Here is a 19,391-nt window from a genome sequence, read left to right on the forward strand (position 1 = left end):
TCATTCAGTGGGAAAATGTATCCTAATTCTATTATGACTCATTATATCTAATATTTTTGTATATGCTTTTTTCATTTTTTGTAAAAGTAATGTTCTTAAAGCACAAAATATTTTAACAAATGTGTTAAATTTTGAGAAAATTGTGAGGCCTGTGGCCTTGATTTCCACTAATAATGTTTTCCAAGACGGTAGAAATAAAAACAGAACGCTGGAAATGAGTGGGGAAATACTCATTTTTCCCAGGAATAACATTTGGTGAAATTTACAATAAAGAGCCATTATAATGAGTACAATATAATGCAAAGTTGTATTTTTTATAGAAATAAAATTTTTATATAATATACATTCAGTGTCTTTCAAACCATAAAGCGCTATGTAAGCGCTTTTATTATTACAATGTTACTTGGAAAGATAAGGAAGAGGGGGGAGGGAAAGAACCAGCTGCTCCCCGTGAGCACGTGGCCTTCAAGAATCTCGCGAGACTGGCTTCCCTGCGTTGTCTCCTCCCCCCTGCACTCGGTGGCGGTTGGAATCGCATAACGGCCGACGGCCTCGAGGCGTTCCCGCCTTTTTGAAGCGGCGGTTGAGGGGGCAGCGGCCTTTTGTCCTTTTCTCGCCCCACATCGCCCACGGGAAGGCAGCCCGACTCGGCAGTGGGTATCAGCTCTACCCTTAACTCTCCAAACCTTGCCCACCTTCCTGCCACCCTCCCCCACTGTTCCGCTTGCCTTTCTTTTTCCTTTTCCCCTCCCCCTTTCCCTTCTAATTCCCCTCCCCCTTCTCGCCTCCTTCCCCTCCCCCTTCCTCCTTCATGTTTGCGAGTTCTTTTTCCTCAAAGAGCAAGAGTAGGGAGTCGGGTGCGGAGAATTTAACAGGAGCATAGATTAAAAGGGAAGGGATTTTAGGCCTAAACTGCACACTCCAATCCTTTCTCTTTTTACAAATGAGGAAACTGCGGTCCGTGGCCATAATCCCACAGGTGGCAAGTGATAACTCATACGGGATGAGATTTAAATCCGGGTCCTCCAATTTGCAGCTCCCCGGGCCTTCTGAAGTGATAATTTAGGCCTCCCATTTTGGGCAAGTTCTGGCTCTAGTTCCTTTCCACCCAGGGCTTCAAAAAAAAAACAAAACAAAAAAAACAACATTTATTAAGCCCCTGCTGTATTGCAGACATGGTGGCAAGTGCTCCAGGGCTGATTTAGATGCTTCAGGAAGAAAATTTTGATACTTGAGAATGTGACCACAGCTCTTTGGGTTTGTGATTTAACTCATATAATGATTAAAACTAGAAAAGGTCCTTTTAAAAATGTGTCAAGGGAGCTCATTTTGGGTAGAACGACTATGTAATATTCCACAGCTAATTTCCCTTACACTTGATTCCGCCTTTACTTACGTACTTATGAATTTGTTTGAAAGTGAAATAAATTTGCTACTCTGTGGTTTCACATTATATCTTTGAAATTTGCAGGGCATCGGGAAGGTACACGAATTTTGCATTTGTCAGAATTTCATGCCGTATAATCACATTTTTCACTTAAAAAAATACAAACATGAGTAAATTTTTAAAAATAAATTTGGATGGTTAAAAAACTAAATATATCAGAAAATTAGCTATTTCAAATAGGGCTGGGATCTTGGGATTTTTATTATAATTTTCTTTGTCAGATAGTTGACAATTTAGGGTTTTGTAAATAGTCTATTCTTTTTACTTTACCAAGCAAATACTGGAGCATTAGTATCGGAATGCAGGCAATTCATTCCACAAGCATTTGTTACTTTTTTTTTTAAACCAAAAGTAAACTTTTTTTTTTACTTTAAAAAAGTAAACTTTTTTTTTTTTTTTTTTTTTTTGTGTGTGTGTGTGTGTGTGTGTCCACATTGATAATAAGATTGTCAGAAACATTTGTTATTTTGTTAGGAGGAGTAATTTGTGTATTGTCAGAAACAATGTACAATATTTTCATCGTGACTGATGTTTTTTGATTAAAAGGAAATGGAAAAGGAAAAGCCTTTTAAATTGTTTGTACCACCAAGACTCAGCAGCAGTCAAGTATCAGCAGTTAAACCTCAGACCATAGGAGGAGACACTAATTTTTTCAAGGTAAATATGAATGTGACATATGTATTTGATATTCCTGCCTGTAGAATGAGATTTAATATGAGGTATTCTCAATAATGACATTTACCCCCCCCCCCAATTTTTTCCCCCTCAAGAATGGAAGCTTTGAATGTTATATTCTTGTAGGAGCAAAAGCATTTTGTGTACCAAACATGCATCTTCCTCAATATTCTTAGCACCTATTTCTATAGTATGCCCAGTATACATTATGGACATTTGGTTAATGTTGCTTTTAGACTGACTAGTAAATTTTATTTACTACTAAAATATATTTTACTTTTGAATGAATCAAATACAATCTTGCACCTTATGAAGCCCTAGAAATCTCAACACTGTTGAAATACCAGATTAAATACACTACAAGAGATCTATTCACTACTTCAATTGAACTGGATTTCTTCCATAAATTCTATCTATTCAGTATGGAAGCTTAGATGGTAGTCTGTTTTTGGTCTATAAGTGCAGACATCCCTTTTTCTAGATTACCTATTTCTTGAATGATAACCTTTACAATTTTTTGTATGTAGAATTTATAGGCTTTGTTGTTGTGGAGTCATTTTTCAGTCATGGCTGACTCTTCATAACCCCATTTGGGTTTTTTTTGGCAAAAATACTGGAGAGCTTTGGCATTTCCTTCTTTGGCTCATTTTACAGATGAGAAAATTGAGGCAGAGTTAAATGACTTGCCCAGAGTCCCACAGTTAGTAAAAGTGTTTGAATCCAGATTTGAACTCAAGAAGATGTCTTACTGACTACAGACCCAGCACTCTATCCACTGTATCACCTTACTGTCCTGAAAAAACAAACAACAAAAAAACTAGACTTACTGGTTTTAAAATGTAAAATTTTATTTAAATGTAAAATGTAAAATTCTAGTTGCTATGTTAAGCTTGAGAAGTAGCATGGCAAGAATTAGAACATCAGCAAGACCCAAAACAAAATTTTACTTCTAATGAATATTAGTTCTGTAACTCTGGGTAAGTTACTTAACCTTTTGGTACTCTGGGGAAACTCTCTGGGACCATAAGTCATAGAGCAATTACAAATCTATACTGGGAGAAATTTTCCTCTGGGATTTCCTTATATTGGTAAAATTATACGTCTAATCCCTTCCCATAATTACACTCATAATACATAGCTCTAGTTATAAACAATATGAATATTGTGACCGGCATAGCTAAATTTGGAGAGACTTATCACCAGGTCTATAGAAAGAATTTTTTTTTCAGCCACAGAAACTATTGAAGAACTTCCACAAAATTATGATCTTCATCTGTGTACAGTATGCCAATCATAGACCTCTTGAAATAATAAAATGAATAAAATTAGATTTATAATAGAAGAATATAAACATATATTCTTTTTGTCAGATATACATTTTATGATCTTTACTGAAGTATATATCTGGTTGAGGACTAAAGGTAACACTGTATTTTCTAAAGTTAACTTCAGTGGACCACAAATTCTGAGAAGTCATACCAAATTGGAAATACTTCAAATACAAAAAACATTTGTGTCTCATCAGAGAACTAAGCAAGACAATTCAAGTCAGTAAACATAACTGGTATGTGTTGGAGATCCAAAGTCAAAATAAAACAACCACTTCAAGAGGTTTACATTTTAATAACTAAGTTAAAAAAATTCATTGTCAGAAGATTAGACACTAGGTTATAAGTAGTTTTTGGCTATAGAAACTAGTGAAGACATGACTTTAACATAGATGAGTTATAATCTGTATCTTTCAATAAAATACCCTACATTGATAAATGTGTTGAAATATTTTATGTGTAATGTATACAGAAACACCATACATGTATATGCACACACATATCTAGAGACACATGTTTTTAAGGCTTTGTTGTGTACTTAAGATGTTTTGCTTATACTTTCAGGGTTTTAACAAAAGTGGTGAAGATGAATTTGGCTTGCCTTTTGGAATAACTAAACCATCTAAACGTAGTGAACACATTGATTCAGGTGGGAGAAATAAAACTGATTTTAAGGATTAGAAAAATAAGACACAAGCATTTTTGAGCCTTCTTACTTTGATAGTTATTCATGTTATTTAATGCAATATAGATGTAAAATTTGGTCTTTAAATATCAATAATATTTTATCTTTCAGATCCAGTTTTGCAAAAAGTTAATTTTTTGCCCATGATTGGAGAGGTCAGTTAAATATATTGTGTTTCTATTTCCATATAGCATGATGACTGCACTATACTATATATCATTGTTGAATCAGTTATTTGCAAATAAGAAAATCAACTCCTGAGATACTGGGTTACTTTTAAGTTAGTATTGTTACTTTTTGACACCTACTAGCAACTTATATCATCTTACAGAAAACATTTTATTCACTTTTCAGGTTCGTACTGAGCAGTCTGACTTCTTGGAAGAATTAAAAAACCCTCAGTTTGAGGTCAGAAGTTCCTATTTTAAATCAAAGCTATTTATTATTTTTAAAATCTTCTCATAATGGCATTAGTGATATTTACAATTGATTTCCTTACAGTTTTAATATAAGATTTAAAAAAAATGATTTCTCTCTTCGGATTGTTTTAAATACCTTAGTTTCCTTTCCTTTGGTACAAATGAATCTTAATTCTTGTTTAGTGACTTTTTAGAGACAGTTTTGTTTTTATCTAGTTCAGTCACAAAGAACAGAAGAATATAGGTGAAAGCAGTGTGTGGAAAGGAATAAGAATCATGTTTCTGAATGTTTTAAAAGAAAGTTAATTGGTATGTGGATGATTATTGTATCTATTATTGTGGATACAGTATATGGATTCTTTTGGAGTATATGTGATTTTAGAACAAAGAATTATTTTTATTAATGATAATTAAATTTTGGACACCAATGGCTGGACAAGAAATCATGGTTTATGGTATAGTAATTATAGAATAATTTAAATGATGATACTTTATAATATGATATACAGAGTTAAAAGGAGTAAGTATTGTAAGCTTTTTTGGATTCAATCACATAAACTTTTGGAAAGAAAAGACTGTTAAAAAATGTGAAATAATTCAAATAGAACTCCAGTCTTGATGAAGTTTGCATTTTATGATCACTTTTTTTTATTATAATTTGCTTTAAATAGTCCCATTCCATTTTCTTCCCTCCAATTTTCAACTTTTATTGTTAACATTTTTTAGTTGTTTTTTTTTTTTTTAAAGATTATGTATTGTGTTTAGTATCTAATTTACTTTAAGCATGTAAATCAACCAAATTTTATCAGGATTTAAGGATATGAGTTAAGTAGTTTTTGGAGCTGCTGATATTAATTCATTCAGTCCAGCAAGGTACAGTGCAGGTTAAATGCTAATGTTGTACTAAAGATTATTGAAGTACAGTGGAAAAAAGTCATTAGTAGTTACAATTATGATTTAAATGTTTAGAAATGTGATTTTATAAACAGAAATCAGTTATATAAACAATAAATAAAACCACTAGCTTGAGAGAACTAATATGACTTCTTAGGATGACTGAGGATAAATTAGATGAGATAATTGTCTCAAATATTAAGTATTGAAGAGACCATGTGGCATAGTAATGCTATGAACAAATCACTTAATTTCTCAGTTCCCCAGGCAACTCTTTATCACTGTATTATGGATAATGATAATAGTTACTATTGGTTTTGCATCTAAATGGTAGATAGAGCACTGGGCATGAAATCAGGAAGGTGTGGGTTCAAATTTGATCTTAGACATTTACTAGCAGTGTGACCCTGAGCAAGTCAGTCTATCCTTTTTGTTTTGGTTTCCTCATCTGTAAAATGAGTCAGAGAAGAAAATTGCAGATCTTCCCAGTCTTTTTGTCTCAAAAATGCTAAAAGGGGTAACAAAGAGTCAGATACAATTGAAATGACCAAACAACAATAACACTATCGATATAATGCTTTGCCAAATGACTTAATTATCTTATTTTACGCTCACAGTTCTGATATAGGTGCTATATTATTATATTTTATAGTAGAGATAACTGAATCCAAAAAAGGTGAGTGATTTGCTCAGGATCATCCAATTCTTAAGTTATCTGAGTCAGGATTCAAACTCTGGTCTTCCTGGCTCCAAGTTTAGTATTCTATTTACTTACTATACTATCTGTCTGACTTGGGTAAACTGCCATTTATATTTATGAAAGGAGTTTGCATCAAAATTAAATAATGCCATTTTTAGGAGTCTTTAATATTTTTTGTTTTAAAAATATTCAGCAGATGATATTTAACTTATGGAACTTTTCGATAATTTTTTTCAATAGACTTCAGAGCCAATAAGCAGAGTTTATTCAAAATTATATAAGGAGGCTGAAAAAATTAAGAAATGGAAGGTGAATATAGAATTTGAACTAAACCAGAAGGAGAAAAAGTTACAGGAAAATAGAAAGATTATTGAAGCACAGCGAAAAGCCATTCAGGAGTTGCAGGTAGGTATATTGGTAAACTTTTGCAAATGTAATTTCGTAAAAGCAGAATCAGTTGGAAAAATTATTAGTATTATTAGAATTAGTATGTCCATTTGACATAAGTGTGGATTTCAGTTTAAAATTGGTCAGTATTATTCAAACTTTTTTAAATTGTAAATTTGCCCCATGGTGTGAATTTTGAAGAAAATGCTATTTCGAGCTTTCATGTATTTGATTGTTAATATAATTTTATTTTTAGTAATAGAGTATAGGTGATAAAAGTATAAATTATTTTGAACTGATGATTGTTATTAAACATTTTAGAGGATTTTAAAGAAGTCTGTATTTATTTCAAAAATCCTTTTTTAGTGGCAAAGTATTTATTGGCAATACAAAATGATAGTGATAAGACACAGAGTTGAACTTTCAAATATGAAATTATTTAACCATATCTTTGTAAATGATCCCAAAATATTTATTCATATAAAGAAAAGAGAGAATTTTCAGAAATGCAACTCAGATTAAAAGGCAGATTTTTCTCCAGAATGTTGAGAAAAAATAAAGAGGATTTAAAATATTGGGTGGAGGGAATACTCATTTCATTATACTATGTGTAAAAATGATTAAGAAGGGCTTATTTAAAATAAGTGAAATTTCTGTGCCTACATGAGGTCCAGAGAGCATGTCAAAAAAAAGGAAATCTGTCACTGAGGTTTATTTATTGTACAGCATCTTATAATATTACTAGAAAAAGTGATCTGCTGATTATCTTTAAGAATGTTTTCAATAAACAAAATATGAGACGGTTATTTAATTTTTTTGTTAACTAGTTTGAAAATGAGAAAGTAAGTTTGAAGTTAGAAGATGGAATCCAGGAAAATAAAGAATTACTAAAAGAGTAAGTAATAATTTCAATATTAACTTATAAATATTATACTACTGAGTACTATGGAAAAAGGAGAATTTTCCTTTTTCAACTTTTTGCATTTTTTATTCTTAGCAGTTTCTTTGACCATAACACTTTTCTGCATTTATTATTAGCATCACACAGATAAATGTTAGATCAGGAGTAATTGGTCAGTGAAGTCATAAACCAACTCTTTCAACTTTCCTGTTTCTGTTAATCTTTTCTTTCATCCCCAATTATAATCAGTTATCAAATCTTGTTGATTATTCCTTGGAAATGTCTCTTGTATTTCATATTTTCTACTATAACTACAACTATGGTAATCTTCTGTAAAACTATGGTTTTATCTTCTCTGCATAGGTTATTAAAACAATCTTCCCCTTCTAATTCATCTTGTCAAGCTAATTTTCCTTACATACTGTATTTTGCTATTTTGTTGTAAATCCTCTTACCAGGAAACTTAAAAATTTTTGAAAAGTGGTCTCTTACAATGTTTAATCAAAATGTCTGTGTCCTTCAAAACTTATCTTAAGTCCTTTTTTTTTTCCATGAAATTTTTTTAGACTATTATAGTTCCTTCTAACATCTTTCCTTTGAACTCCTAAAATATTTGTAGTTTGGAGTATATTTAGCAGTTAATTACATATGATTTTTGTTTTGAGCTATTATTTCTTATATTTTTGTCTTTTTTTTCCAGTTTGATTGTAAATACTTTGATTTTAGATTTTAGTCTTTTTGTATTCTCCACAGCACTAATCACATAATAAGAAATATTTTTTGATCCATTGGTATGATTGATTTTGCCTTAGGATTTGCTGACAAATGGCATCTTGTAGCTTGGGTAAATATGAGAACACATACTGCACTCAGCAGCATGGGAGGCAGTTATAAAATCATCTTTTTTTTCATAGGTAAATGCAGGTTTCTCTTTATGCTTCTATCTGTGAAAGATGTGGTATGCTTCAAACATTCTACATGTTTAGAATTTTTTCATAAATTTCTTAATGAAAATTTTTTTTCTAGAACACATTTTTACAAAGGAATGTTTCCCTTCCTTAGGAACAACGCCACAAGACATATGTGCAATCTACTCAAAGAAACCTGTGCTTGGTCAGCAGAAAAGTCAAAGAAATGTAAATATCTTTCTTGTTTATTTAATCTTTGTCAACATAATGGTTTCATTATCTTTATTAGGAAGCATTTTTCCCCCTTTTAGACTCCAATGTAATTTGAAAAAATAATATAGTCCTGTGGCCATTTTATTATGTAAAAATTAATCATGTTCCATTTTACTCCATGGAATTTTCTTCAAAAAACGTTTACATGGTATTTTTAGTTGCCTTCATCAAAATTGAAATCTAGCCTTCAAAATAACCTTCTATATTATGTTAAACAATTGGGAAGTCAAATCAAGAATGAAATGCAATGTATGTAAAAACGGACTAATAATGATATATGCATATAATATGATAGTTGTAGAGAGAAAGTGCTTGTGAAAGAGAGCTAACCACTTCACAGGTATGATGGAACCAGCTAATACTAACTAGCTCAATCAAATTGTTAAAATTTCAGTGTAAGCATTTACACCTTGGAACTAAGCAAATGTTACAAATCAGGACTCTAATTTTGTTGATTGTGTAGATTTAAGAAGGTAAAGGAGAAAATGTAAGTAATGCAGATTAAATTTAAAAGTGTGTTCTACCTACATTTTTTTTTCCTTTAGAAAGCAATTATTAGACACTTATCAGCATAATCCTGGCTGACCCCATAATTATGTACAAATAGGATCATGGGGTTTAGAGGTGGAAAGAATACATAACTAGTCTAACTCCCTCATTTTACATATGGGGAGACTGAGGTCCAGGCAGATAAAGTGACTTGCATAAAGTTATACAGATGGTTAAGAAATTATATGAACTTTATTATGCTGCCTCCAATGTTGTATTTAGTTAAATACTGTGTTTATTTCCTTTCTAAGCAATGTGAAAATTATCTAGTTTTATACTACAAGTTTGTAAGTTATTAAAATATTTTAATAAGATTGTGGGAGAATGCATATAGTGAGGAATACCATGGTATGAAATTTATTGTTAGAGACCTCTTTTTACTGTACCAGTTGATTTGTGATGTCTCCCATAGTTTAGATTGCAAACTGTCAACGTCTTCTTATCCTGTGCAGCTTTTGACAAGGGCTTTTCATAAATCCTTAACTCAACATACTGGGGCCTTTCTTTATGTGCTTTAACATTGTGTAATTAACAGTGCAACATATGATTTGTCCATCTACTATTTTTTTCTTTCACTATGTGAATGATCCACCTGTATTTCCATTCATACACTTGCTTGATGATGTTTTACATATTGCTTCTTTTATATAATTCATTATTATGTATTGTAGCTCATTTAACTCAACTTATGTATATCTCTATTGCCCTCTATATGTGATTGTAACATTTTGTGACTAGTAACTGTATAACATACTATAAGAGTGTTAGTACAAGATTTTTTTTTTTTGTTTCAAGGGAAATTTGCAATATGTGAAAGAGTCACAGATTTTCCTAAATAGAATTCAGATTATTCTTTTTTCCTATTCAATTATGGTTTCAAATTATTGTCTATTTGCAACATTCAAAATATAAATACTGATAAACAGTCTCAATAAGCTATTTATCCAACTGTTTATCATAGTCCACACTGTATTCTTCTCTAAAATATAATGTTCTCTGGGAGCAGGTTTCTTGGGGGGGCTTTTGGAGGCAGCCTTAGTTTCAGTTCAGAGTAATCACCCCAAAAGCAGCCAGGAATTAAAGTCCAAATCCTTTATTGTCTCCTTCCTTGGGCCTGGTTAGGTTTCTTAGAGGCTTATCTCTCTCCTTGATTCCAAGAGCTCCTACTGCTTTGCCTCTTCCAACTTCTTATCTCCTTTACTTGGGGTTCGGCTAGTTTTCTGGAAGCCTTCCAGATCTTGGTTTCAGTGTTCTCCAGAGGACAGCCTGCTACCACTTCTCTGTCTTCATTCTGCCCGACTGCGGTCTCTGGCTTATAAATCTCCCAGAGTCAAGTATAACTCTTCTTCACACACACACACACACACACACACACCCTCTATATTTGTATTGTTCCTTCTATAACTCATTCCCCTGATGTAAGTAGCTTTTTAGAACTACCAGCCATCTTCCCTCCATCTAATTCCTCTGCATTCGTTTTTGCTCTCGTATTTCATTTATATATCATAATTACTATTTTTACCTTTTTCTAAATAGTTTTGCTTTTTAGAGTCACATCATACTCAGCTCTACCTCAATTTTTTTTTTTGGGGGGGGATTTTAATTTCTAGTGTCAATCTTAGACATATAGTTTACATTTCCATGTATAAAATATAACAGTTTGTCTTTCTTGAGTCCCTTGAAATTAGTCTTTGAGTTGAGCCCTGGATATTAAATTTTTTATTGGGTTCAGGTTTGTTTGAGGCAAAATCTTGAAAATTTGAGAATTCATTGAATGTTCATTTTGTGGGGTTTAATATTTTACTTAATTTTGCTGGGTATAATATTTTCAGTCACAGCTCACATCCTTTTGATTATCAACATTCACTATTCTAGGACCTGTAGTCTTTCATTGTAGATGTTGATAAATCCTGAAAAATTTTCATTATATAGCTTCAGCACATTTGAAAAAAAATTGTTTTTTGCTTGTAAAACTTTCTCTTTAATCTGCAGGTTTCAAAATTTAACAATAATGTTCTTATATGGTCTCCTTATAGGATATCTTGGAGGTGATTATTGGTGGATTTTTTTCTCATTTCTATTTTCCATTCTTGTATTATCACTTCAGGACAATTATCTTTAACTATTTCTTGTATTATTGTGTTGAGGTTCTTTTTTTGGTTCTTTCATGTAATTCAATTCTTATATTTTCTTTTCTTGATCTATTCTCCATATCTGTTGTTTTTCTTGTAAGATATTTCATATTCTCTTCCCTGTTCATTCTCTATACTTTTGTTATTTCTTCGTCTCTGATAACTTGACTGGCTTCCCCTTGTGCAATTATAATTTTCAAAGAGTCATTTTATTCTTTAAGACTCTTCTTTAAGACTTCTTTTCTGGTTGCTTGGGTTTCTTTTTATAATCTTGTTTGTGTTGGATAGTTCTTATTTATTCATCCATCCATCCCCTCATTTATTTATTTGTAGTTTTTCCTCTATCTTTCTCATTTGATTTTAAAGTATTTTGGGGGTTCTATAAATTTTTTTTGGGGGGGCAGATAACCATTTAACAGTATTCTTTGGGTAGGAGAAGCTTTTTTATGCTTCCATATCCTCCTCTGAAAATTAACCCCAGGTCTTCCCTATTTCCATTGTAACTTTCTATGGTTGGGTTTTTCTCCTTTGCCTGCTCATTTTTTAAAGAATGAAATTGATTAATGTAGTTATCATTAATCTTGGGATTAGGAAGATGGTTCCTCTAGCTTCACTTTAGTTTTCCCTTCTGGCCTGGAACCCCAAACCAAGAGCTCCATCCTCCTGTAAGTGTCAACAGCCAGTGCACTACTGCCCCACTGCTTCTGTACTAATCAAATGTGCTGGTTCCTTATAACCCAGGGCTGTCTCAGTAGCACAACTGAGCCAGACATTCATTAGCAGAAGTTCCCTCAATTTTCAGGACTCAGATCTCTAAACCTTCACACAGTCTAGGAAGTAACAGTTCCTGTGGCTGATGCTGAGGCTACTTCCAAATCCAGCTAGCCTAGGGATCCCTAGCTGTTTCAGTAGAGCTAGCCTGGAGGTATTTATAACTTCATACCATTTAAACTTCAGTTTTGGGTTCTTGCTAATGATTTTCTAGGATTGTCCCCGAAGGATCCCTGTTCTGCTCAAAGTACTATTATTTTCTTTTTATTGGTCTGCATTCACCCTAAGGTGCAATTTTGTTTTGTTTGTGGGTAAAATCTGTACTGCTTGGATTTTTTTTTTTTTAAACCTACTCCATTATTTTTTCACAATCCTGTTTGTAGTTCTAGAAGCTGTTATGAGGGCAGCTAGATAGAACAGTGGATAGAGTACCAGGCCTGGAGTCAGGAAGACTCATCTTACTTAGTTCAAATCTGGTCTCAGACATTTATTGCTGTGTGACCCTGGGAAAATCACTTAACTTTGCTTCAGTTCCTCATCTGCAAGATAAGCTGAAGGAAATGAAAGCCATTCTAGATCTTTGCCAAACCGTCCCAAATGGGATCATGAAAAATAATGACTGAAATGACTGAACAACAAGAGCAACAAAAGCTGCCATGAAATCATTATTAATGCAAGTTTAGGCTGATTTTTCTTCAACTGTGTAGATAAGAGAGACCAGAATAATCCATAATTTATATTTCCTTCTAAAATGTGAATTTAATAATTGATGATATTAATTTAAACACCATAAGAAAAATATGACCTGAAAGATGTAATAAAAAGTAAAATGAATAAAAAAATATAACAATGGACATTTTTTTTTCTCACTAAACCTTAACTATTATCTGTCACAGATGAACATTTTGACTCTCTTTTTTGCTTTGAGGAACACTTCTATTTCCCACATCCATTTTGGGTCTTATGGGACTTCAAAAGGAGATACAATTGAACCTACACCTGCAAAGGGACCCTTTATGTTACAATAGTTGGTCATTGGCAGCCTCCACTTATGGGAAACACATTACCTTTTGAGGCAAGCATATTCTATTTTTGCATAGTTTTTATTATTAGGAGCCACTGGTAAGAGTTGGGTGGTAGGTGGACACCAAAGATAGATATATTGTCCTGAAAAGGGGTCATCAAGTCCTCACACCAGAAGTGCTAGTTCTCCTTGCATACCTGTATACCCATATATGTACATATATATATAAAGCACATTTGAAACCTTGAACCACCATATAAATGCAAATTTTTGCTGCTATGATTATATTTGGGAAAACCTCCTTATCAAAGAATATATCTGATATCTGTGTTTACTCTTTAAATGTATATTTATTTTTATGATTTTCTGAATTTCCTTTTGTATTCTACTTTGCCCCCTTTTTCCAGAAACTGATCCTATATTAAAAAGGCTGTCTTAGTCCTTTTCATAGTGACCTTATGTGCATATGAGAATCACTATTGAAAGATTGGTTTTAGATATCCTCCAGGCTCACAATATAAGGAAAAAAATCTTCATTGTTAAGTGGTCAGGCCTGTTTTCCTAACCCATGCCACATAAGGATTGTGAACCACTGATTTCTCTTCAACTCTTGAAATAATGGAAACTAAAATAAAATTGTAAATTGACTCTAGCGATTACATAACTGATGGTATAAAAGCAAGTGAGCATTTTAAACATAATTTTAACTAAGGGAGTCAGAAGGTATTAAAAGTATCTTCAGAAATACTGCTTTCTGTTTCAAATCTTTTAAAGGTTTTCCTGAGTTTCTAAAGGGAGTCAGGAGATTACTTCCAAGTGAAAAATTACTTGGATAAATGTGTCATATCCACAAATCTATGAAAGTCAAGTAATTGTGTCAATTTGAGGACCTCCTGATTTGGAAAGTATTCCTCCTCCAGTAGAGATTACAAGTATTTCAGCATTTTGTTAAGTGAAAGAAGGAACAAATTAATAAAGTATTGTTATGCATTAATTCTAGGGAGGTACTTGAAACACATAAAGGTTAAGTGACTACTTTTTCTGTAGCATGAGCAGCAGCTATACTCCAGGAAACAGACAGGCTAAACCAGGTTGAGGGTATCCAATGGGCATTTAACCTGTTGATGAATCGGAGAGGTATGTCTACTCCCCTGGGGAGACTTCCCCTGGCAGAATGTGAGGACTAGAACCAATTTTTTTCCATTGGCCATGAAGGTCGCTCAGGCAGGCACTGTGGAGCTTGGTCAGAAATCAGAAACGCCAAGATTATCCACTGCATCCTAAAACATCATCAGTCATCCTGATTTTTGTTTTGTCACTGGACTTGGAAGAATCTGAAAAAGAGTAAGGTTGATGACTTTGTGCAATTCTGCTGCACTTAAATCCAATTCACACATGAGTCAAGACATCAAAACTAAGGACAAACTAAAATTTTTTTTTTCCTGAGGTAATTGGGATTAAGTGGCTTGCCCAGCGTCACATAGCTAGGAAGTGGTGTTAAGTGTCTGAGGTTAAATTTAAACTCAGGTCTCCTGACTTCAGGGCTGGTGCTCTATCCTCTGCATCATCTAGATAATCCAACAAACTACAGTTAGAATGAATGCTCTCATTCATTGCTTCTAAACATTCCTAGTTCCTTCATCTGATCCTCATGTAGCATAATTTTCATTTTTTTCCATGATAGTTACAATTCTCTGGATTTTATTTCATTTATCAAAACCTTCTCAAAATGTGGTACTCGGACATGAATACAGAAATCTTGATGATGTGTGACCAGGGTAGAGTACAGTAGGATTAGCTCTTATTCTGAGAACTTTTTTTTTTTTTTTAAATAAATGTAGTTTAGATCTCATTAATGTTTTTTTAATTTCCAATTCCCATTGTTGACTCATATTGAGCTATATCCACTAACATCTCCAGATTTTTTCAACATGAACTGTTGTCTAGACATGCTTTCCCCATTCCATACTTGTAGAGTTGACTTTTTGGAATTTAAATAAAGTATTCATTTGATTAGATTAGCTCTTCATTCTAATCTGTTAGGGTCTTTTGGGATTCTGATTCTATCACTCAATATGATAACTTTCTCAGATTTATCCCAAACCTTGTTTCCTGTCTTATAAGATATTAATAATTTTAAAAATTGCTTTAACTTATAAATAACAATGCTGTTTCTTAAGGATTGCCTTACTCTTTCTCTTTAGTTTGTTTTTCTTCTCTTCCCCCATTTGAATACCCCTTTGAAATATTTAGCAATTTAGCTAATGGTATTCCAATGGCATATCCATTTCATGGACAACTATTTTATCTTGATTTAAGAAGAATGAATAGAATATCTGCATTGAAAGAAATTTCTCAATTCACACAATTTAAAGATCTAATCTACAATATACCTGATATAGATAGAACACATATCTATCATTCAAGTAATAAAAGGGAATTTATGATCTTCAGAAAGAACACATTCCATAGTGAGATATTTTTAATGGTTAGGAAATAGTTCCTTACATCAATCATTAATTTTAAATTTCTACTCATTGCTGTTTTCTGGGAGTAGACAGTAAGTCTTAATTCTATATTATAGTCAATCAGATAATTGAAGATGTTTATAATTTCCTATGCCTCATCTTCCCTTCTTTAGGGTGATGGTCCCTCTTCTCCCTCTCCCCTACTTTATTTGGTGATCTCATCAGTTCCCATGGTTTTAATTATCATTTCTGTGCTGACAATTTGAGCTCTTAACTATTCTGCTCCAGCCTCCAATGTTTCATCTCCATTTGCCTTTCAGACATCTCAAGTTTGATGTTTGATAGACATCTTGAATTGTTCAAAAGAGAACTCGTTATCTTTTCCCCCAAATCTTTCTCTCTCCTACTACTCCCTACCCCCCAGTATAGAGTGTAACAGCATACTACCAGTTTCATAGGTTTGCAACATAGGAGTTATTCTCAACTACTCACTATTTCTCATCACTCTACATTCAGTCTGTTGCCAATGCCTATTTCATGTATACAACATCCCTTTTCTCCTTTGACACTGCCAATACTTTGGTGCAAGCCCTCATTATCTTGCACCTGGATTGTTACAGTAAGCCTGCTTGTAGATTTGCCTGAATCTTTCTCTGCTGCAATCCATCCTCCATTCAGCTACTAAAATGATTTGCTTAAATCTCAGGTTCAACCATATCATTCCCTTATTGAACTCCAGTGGCTGTTAGTACTTCCTGGATAAAATACAAAATGCTCTGTTTGACATTCAAAGTTCTATGTAATCTAAACTCCTATCTTTCTAGTCGTCTTATTCTTAATATGTATTTTTTGATCTGATGACTTTGTCTCCTGGCTATTCCACAAATAAGACACTCCCATCTTTTGGTTCTGATAATTTTCTCTAGCTACCCTCCAAGTCTGGGATGCTTTTCTTCCTCTGTTCCAACTATTGGCTTATTTAGTTTCCTTTAAGTCCAAGTAAAATGTCCTCTTTTAAAAGAAATCTTTACCAGCCTCTCTTAATTCCAGTGCCTTACCTTTGTTAAATATTTCCCATTTGTCCTGTTGTAGTCTTTTTTTATATATATTTGTTTACATGTTTTCTTCCCCATTATATTGTAAATCCCTTAATAAAATCTTAAAAGGACTGTCTTTTAAAGCCTTTCTCCTTTTAATCAGCACCTACCACGGTGCTGGCCATATAGTAGATGCTGATAGATGACTGACTGATTAGTTTTTTCAGCTGATTCTAATATAGTATAATTGTGAAACCCTTGACCATTTTAGCTACTGTCTTCTGGCAGCTCTCCAGATTAATAGTGTATTTTCTAAAATGTGTCAGCTAGAAATGAGTAAAATATTTAAGATGTGATTTTAAAGAGTATTCAGAGACTATGACATCTCCAGTCAATTAAATTAAACAAACATTTATTAAGCACTTCAGGCCTTTTTGCTGGGTTTTAGGGATTCATAAACAATAAATAAAAACAATTCCTCTCTTAAAGGATCTTACATTTGATGATGGGAGAAAAGCAGAGAGTTAGCTCTTAATTCAACCAAAAATTAAAATACCTTTTGGGTATCATAACACACACTTTATTTTATATTGAGCTTTCATGCCCCCCCCCCTTTTTTTTCATGTCTGAGAAACTGGATTATTGACTACATATAGTTCCTTGAAGGGCACATATCTTTCTCTAAAGACTTCACACTCATTGGCTCAATTTTCTCAGTAAATTAGGAAGATTGGAGATAAGATAATCTGTTGAGAGGGAGTATTTGAAAATTTGGAAATAGAGAAGGTTTGGAGTAGCTATTATGAAAAGTATGATCAGAGTAAATCAGAAATGAATTAAAAAAAAACTCTATAGTAGCGATGAACTAGTTGAGATTAGATAATGTGAATTTTAATAGGTTCAATCAGTATGGCTTATTGAATCTTATCATGCTGACAGGGATGTAGGGCTAAAGTTCATGAGTTTCCAGTAAGGGGAAATTTTTGTCATGTATTTTCATAAATAGCTTCTAGAAGACATCTAATATTTTAGAGTTTTCTCTCTGGTTCTCCTAATAGTTCTTGAATACTGGTACAATACTAGGTGTTTATCCATTTTCAAGAACTTGTATTCCATAACTAATACAGTTTTCTTTCCAATAATATGTCTTTGATAGAATCTTTATGACAATTCAAATTTTTAAAATATTGTCTTGCAGCTTATATCTATCTTGTGGCTTTACAATGTCATTTCATCCTTCTCCTTTAGGTCACCTGTATTGGTTTTGAACTGTTCATATTGAGGGGCAGCATGGTACATTAGAAAGGGCATTGGATTTATAGTAAGAGAACTAAAGCTCAAATCCTAATTAATTTCAGTTCTTTCCCTCTGTTAAGTATTTCCTATTTATCATATTTATAGCCTACTTTATATATATTTGTTTACATGTTGTCTACCCCATTATATTGTAAATTCCTCAAGGGCAAGAACTGTCTTTTGCTTCTTTTGAGCACCTAACACAGTGTCACATAGTAGATGCTTAATACATCTTAATTAATTGATTAGTTTCTTCAACTGATTTTATATGGTATGATTGTGAAACCTTTCACCATTGTAGTTGCTGTTCTTTAGATGTTCTCCAAGTATATTACGTCTGTCACATCTGCCATTTACTACCCATATGAACTTAGGCAAGTCACATAATGTCTCTAGGCCTCAGTTTACACATCTGTAAAATTAGGAGGTTATATTAGATGGCCTCTGATGTTCTTTTCTGTTCTAAACCTACAATCCTATGATTCTACTAACTACCCAAGGATAATGCCAGGAGAGTAAAGGAATGGAAAACATGGATTGATTCAAAGACAATTTGAACTGCATTTGGATTTTTCCTCAGGCCTGATAGGAACTGGTGTGCTGTCTTCTAATGTTGACTCTGGAGAGTGTATCAATTACTAAAGGACTGTGCTTAGCTTTCAGTTCCTCTCTGGTGGTCATTTACAGCATGCCTCATCCCATCTATACTAAAAGTTAACACTGTGTTGAAAATAGAATATGAATAATTGAGTGAATGAATGTACTAGTTTTTCTTAAGAATCACTTATTCTTTGTTCTTCCCATCAGTTCTGCTCTTTGAGGTGTCCATCATGAGAGATAGCTGGTATATAATTGATAAGGCACTGCACCCAAGACCTGGATTCAAATTTTGCCTCAGGCATTTACCAATTCTGTGACTAGGCAGGTCATTTAGTTTCTCTGTACTTCAGTTTTCTTATTGGAAAGAAATAAAACTACATGGCCTTTGTTCTTTCTAGTTTAAATCAATAATATTATGTTTTTGTGTTTTGTTTATTTTTTTTAGTATGTATTACTTATGAGTTTATTGCTGAATTTTTATTATTTATCAAAACTCATATTTCCTCATTTATAAAATAAAGGATTTAGATTCTATAATCCCACAGCTAATCCTACAATTTTAGGTTTTGATGACTTTAATGGTATGGTATGTTCATTTTTTTGGTAGGAATTATTTTTTCTTTCATCTCTTTGAAAGTACTGAATGTGGTTTTATTTGCACTTGCCTATGAGTTGGTGTTAGAATTTTTGCCAGTGGGATTATCTTTTTGTTCTTGCAATATTTGCCAATTTGACCCATTTTATTAATTTTAAGATTTTTCATTGATTTATAAATTTTTCTTGCTGTTTGTTTCAGTTTTTTGTTTTGAATATTGTTATTGAGTTACATGTGTGTGTGTGTCTTTGTATGAGAGAGAGAGAGGGAGACAAGTTGGGATTAACTATGAGGAAGCACAT

General features: G+C 32.9%; 1 protein-coding gene across 1 annotated transcript in view; it reads left to right on the top strand.

Annotated features, from left to right (window-relative positions):
- Nucleotides 1-438: 438 nt before the first annotated feature.
- Nucleotides 439-19,391, top strand: part of SYCP1 (synaptonemal complex protein 1) — an 88,961-nt gene continuing 70,008 nt past the window's right edge. The window contains exons 1-8 of the mRNA XM_031967350.1: nt 439-653; nt 1,994-2,104; nt 4,015-4,099; nt 4,247-4,290; nt 4,490-4,543; nt 6,389-6,553; nt 7,363-7,430; nt 8,499-8,572. Of these exons, the coding sequence (XP_031823210.1) occupies nt 1,997-2,104; nt 4,015-4,099; nt 4,247-4,290; nt 4,490-4,543; nt 6,389-6,553; nt 7,363-7,430; nt 8,499-8,572 (598 nt within the window). The 5' untranslated portion in view covers nt 439-653; nt 1,994-1,996. The remainder of the gene's footprint in view (nt 654-1,993; nt 2,105-4,014; nt 4,100-4,246; nt 4,291-4,489; nt 4,544-6,388; nt 6,554-7,362; nt 7,431-8,498; nt 8,573-19,391) is intronic.

Source organism: Sarcophilus harrisii, chromosome 4 (assembly GCF_902635505.1).
Source record: "Sarcophilus harrisii chromosome 4, mSarHar1.11, whole genome shotgun sequence".
Classification (NCBI taxonomy): Eukaryota; Metazoa; Chordata; class Mammalia; order Dasyuromorphia; family Dasyuridae; genus Sarcophilus; species Sarcophilus harrisii.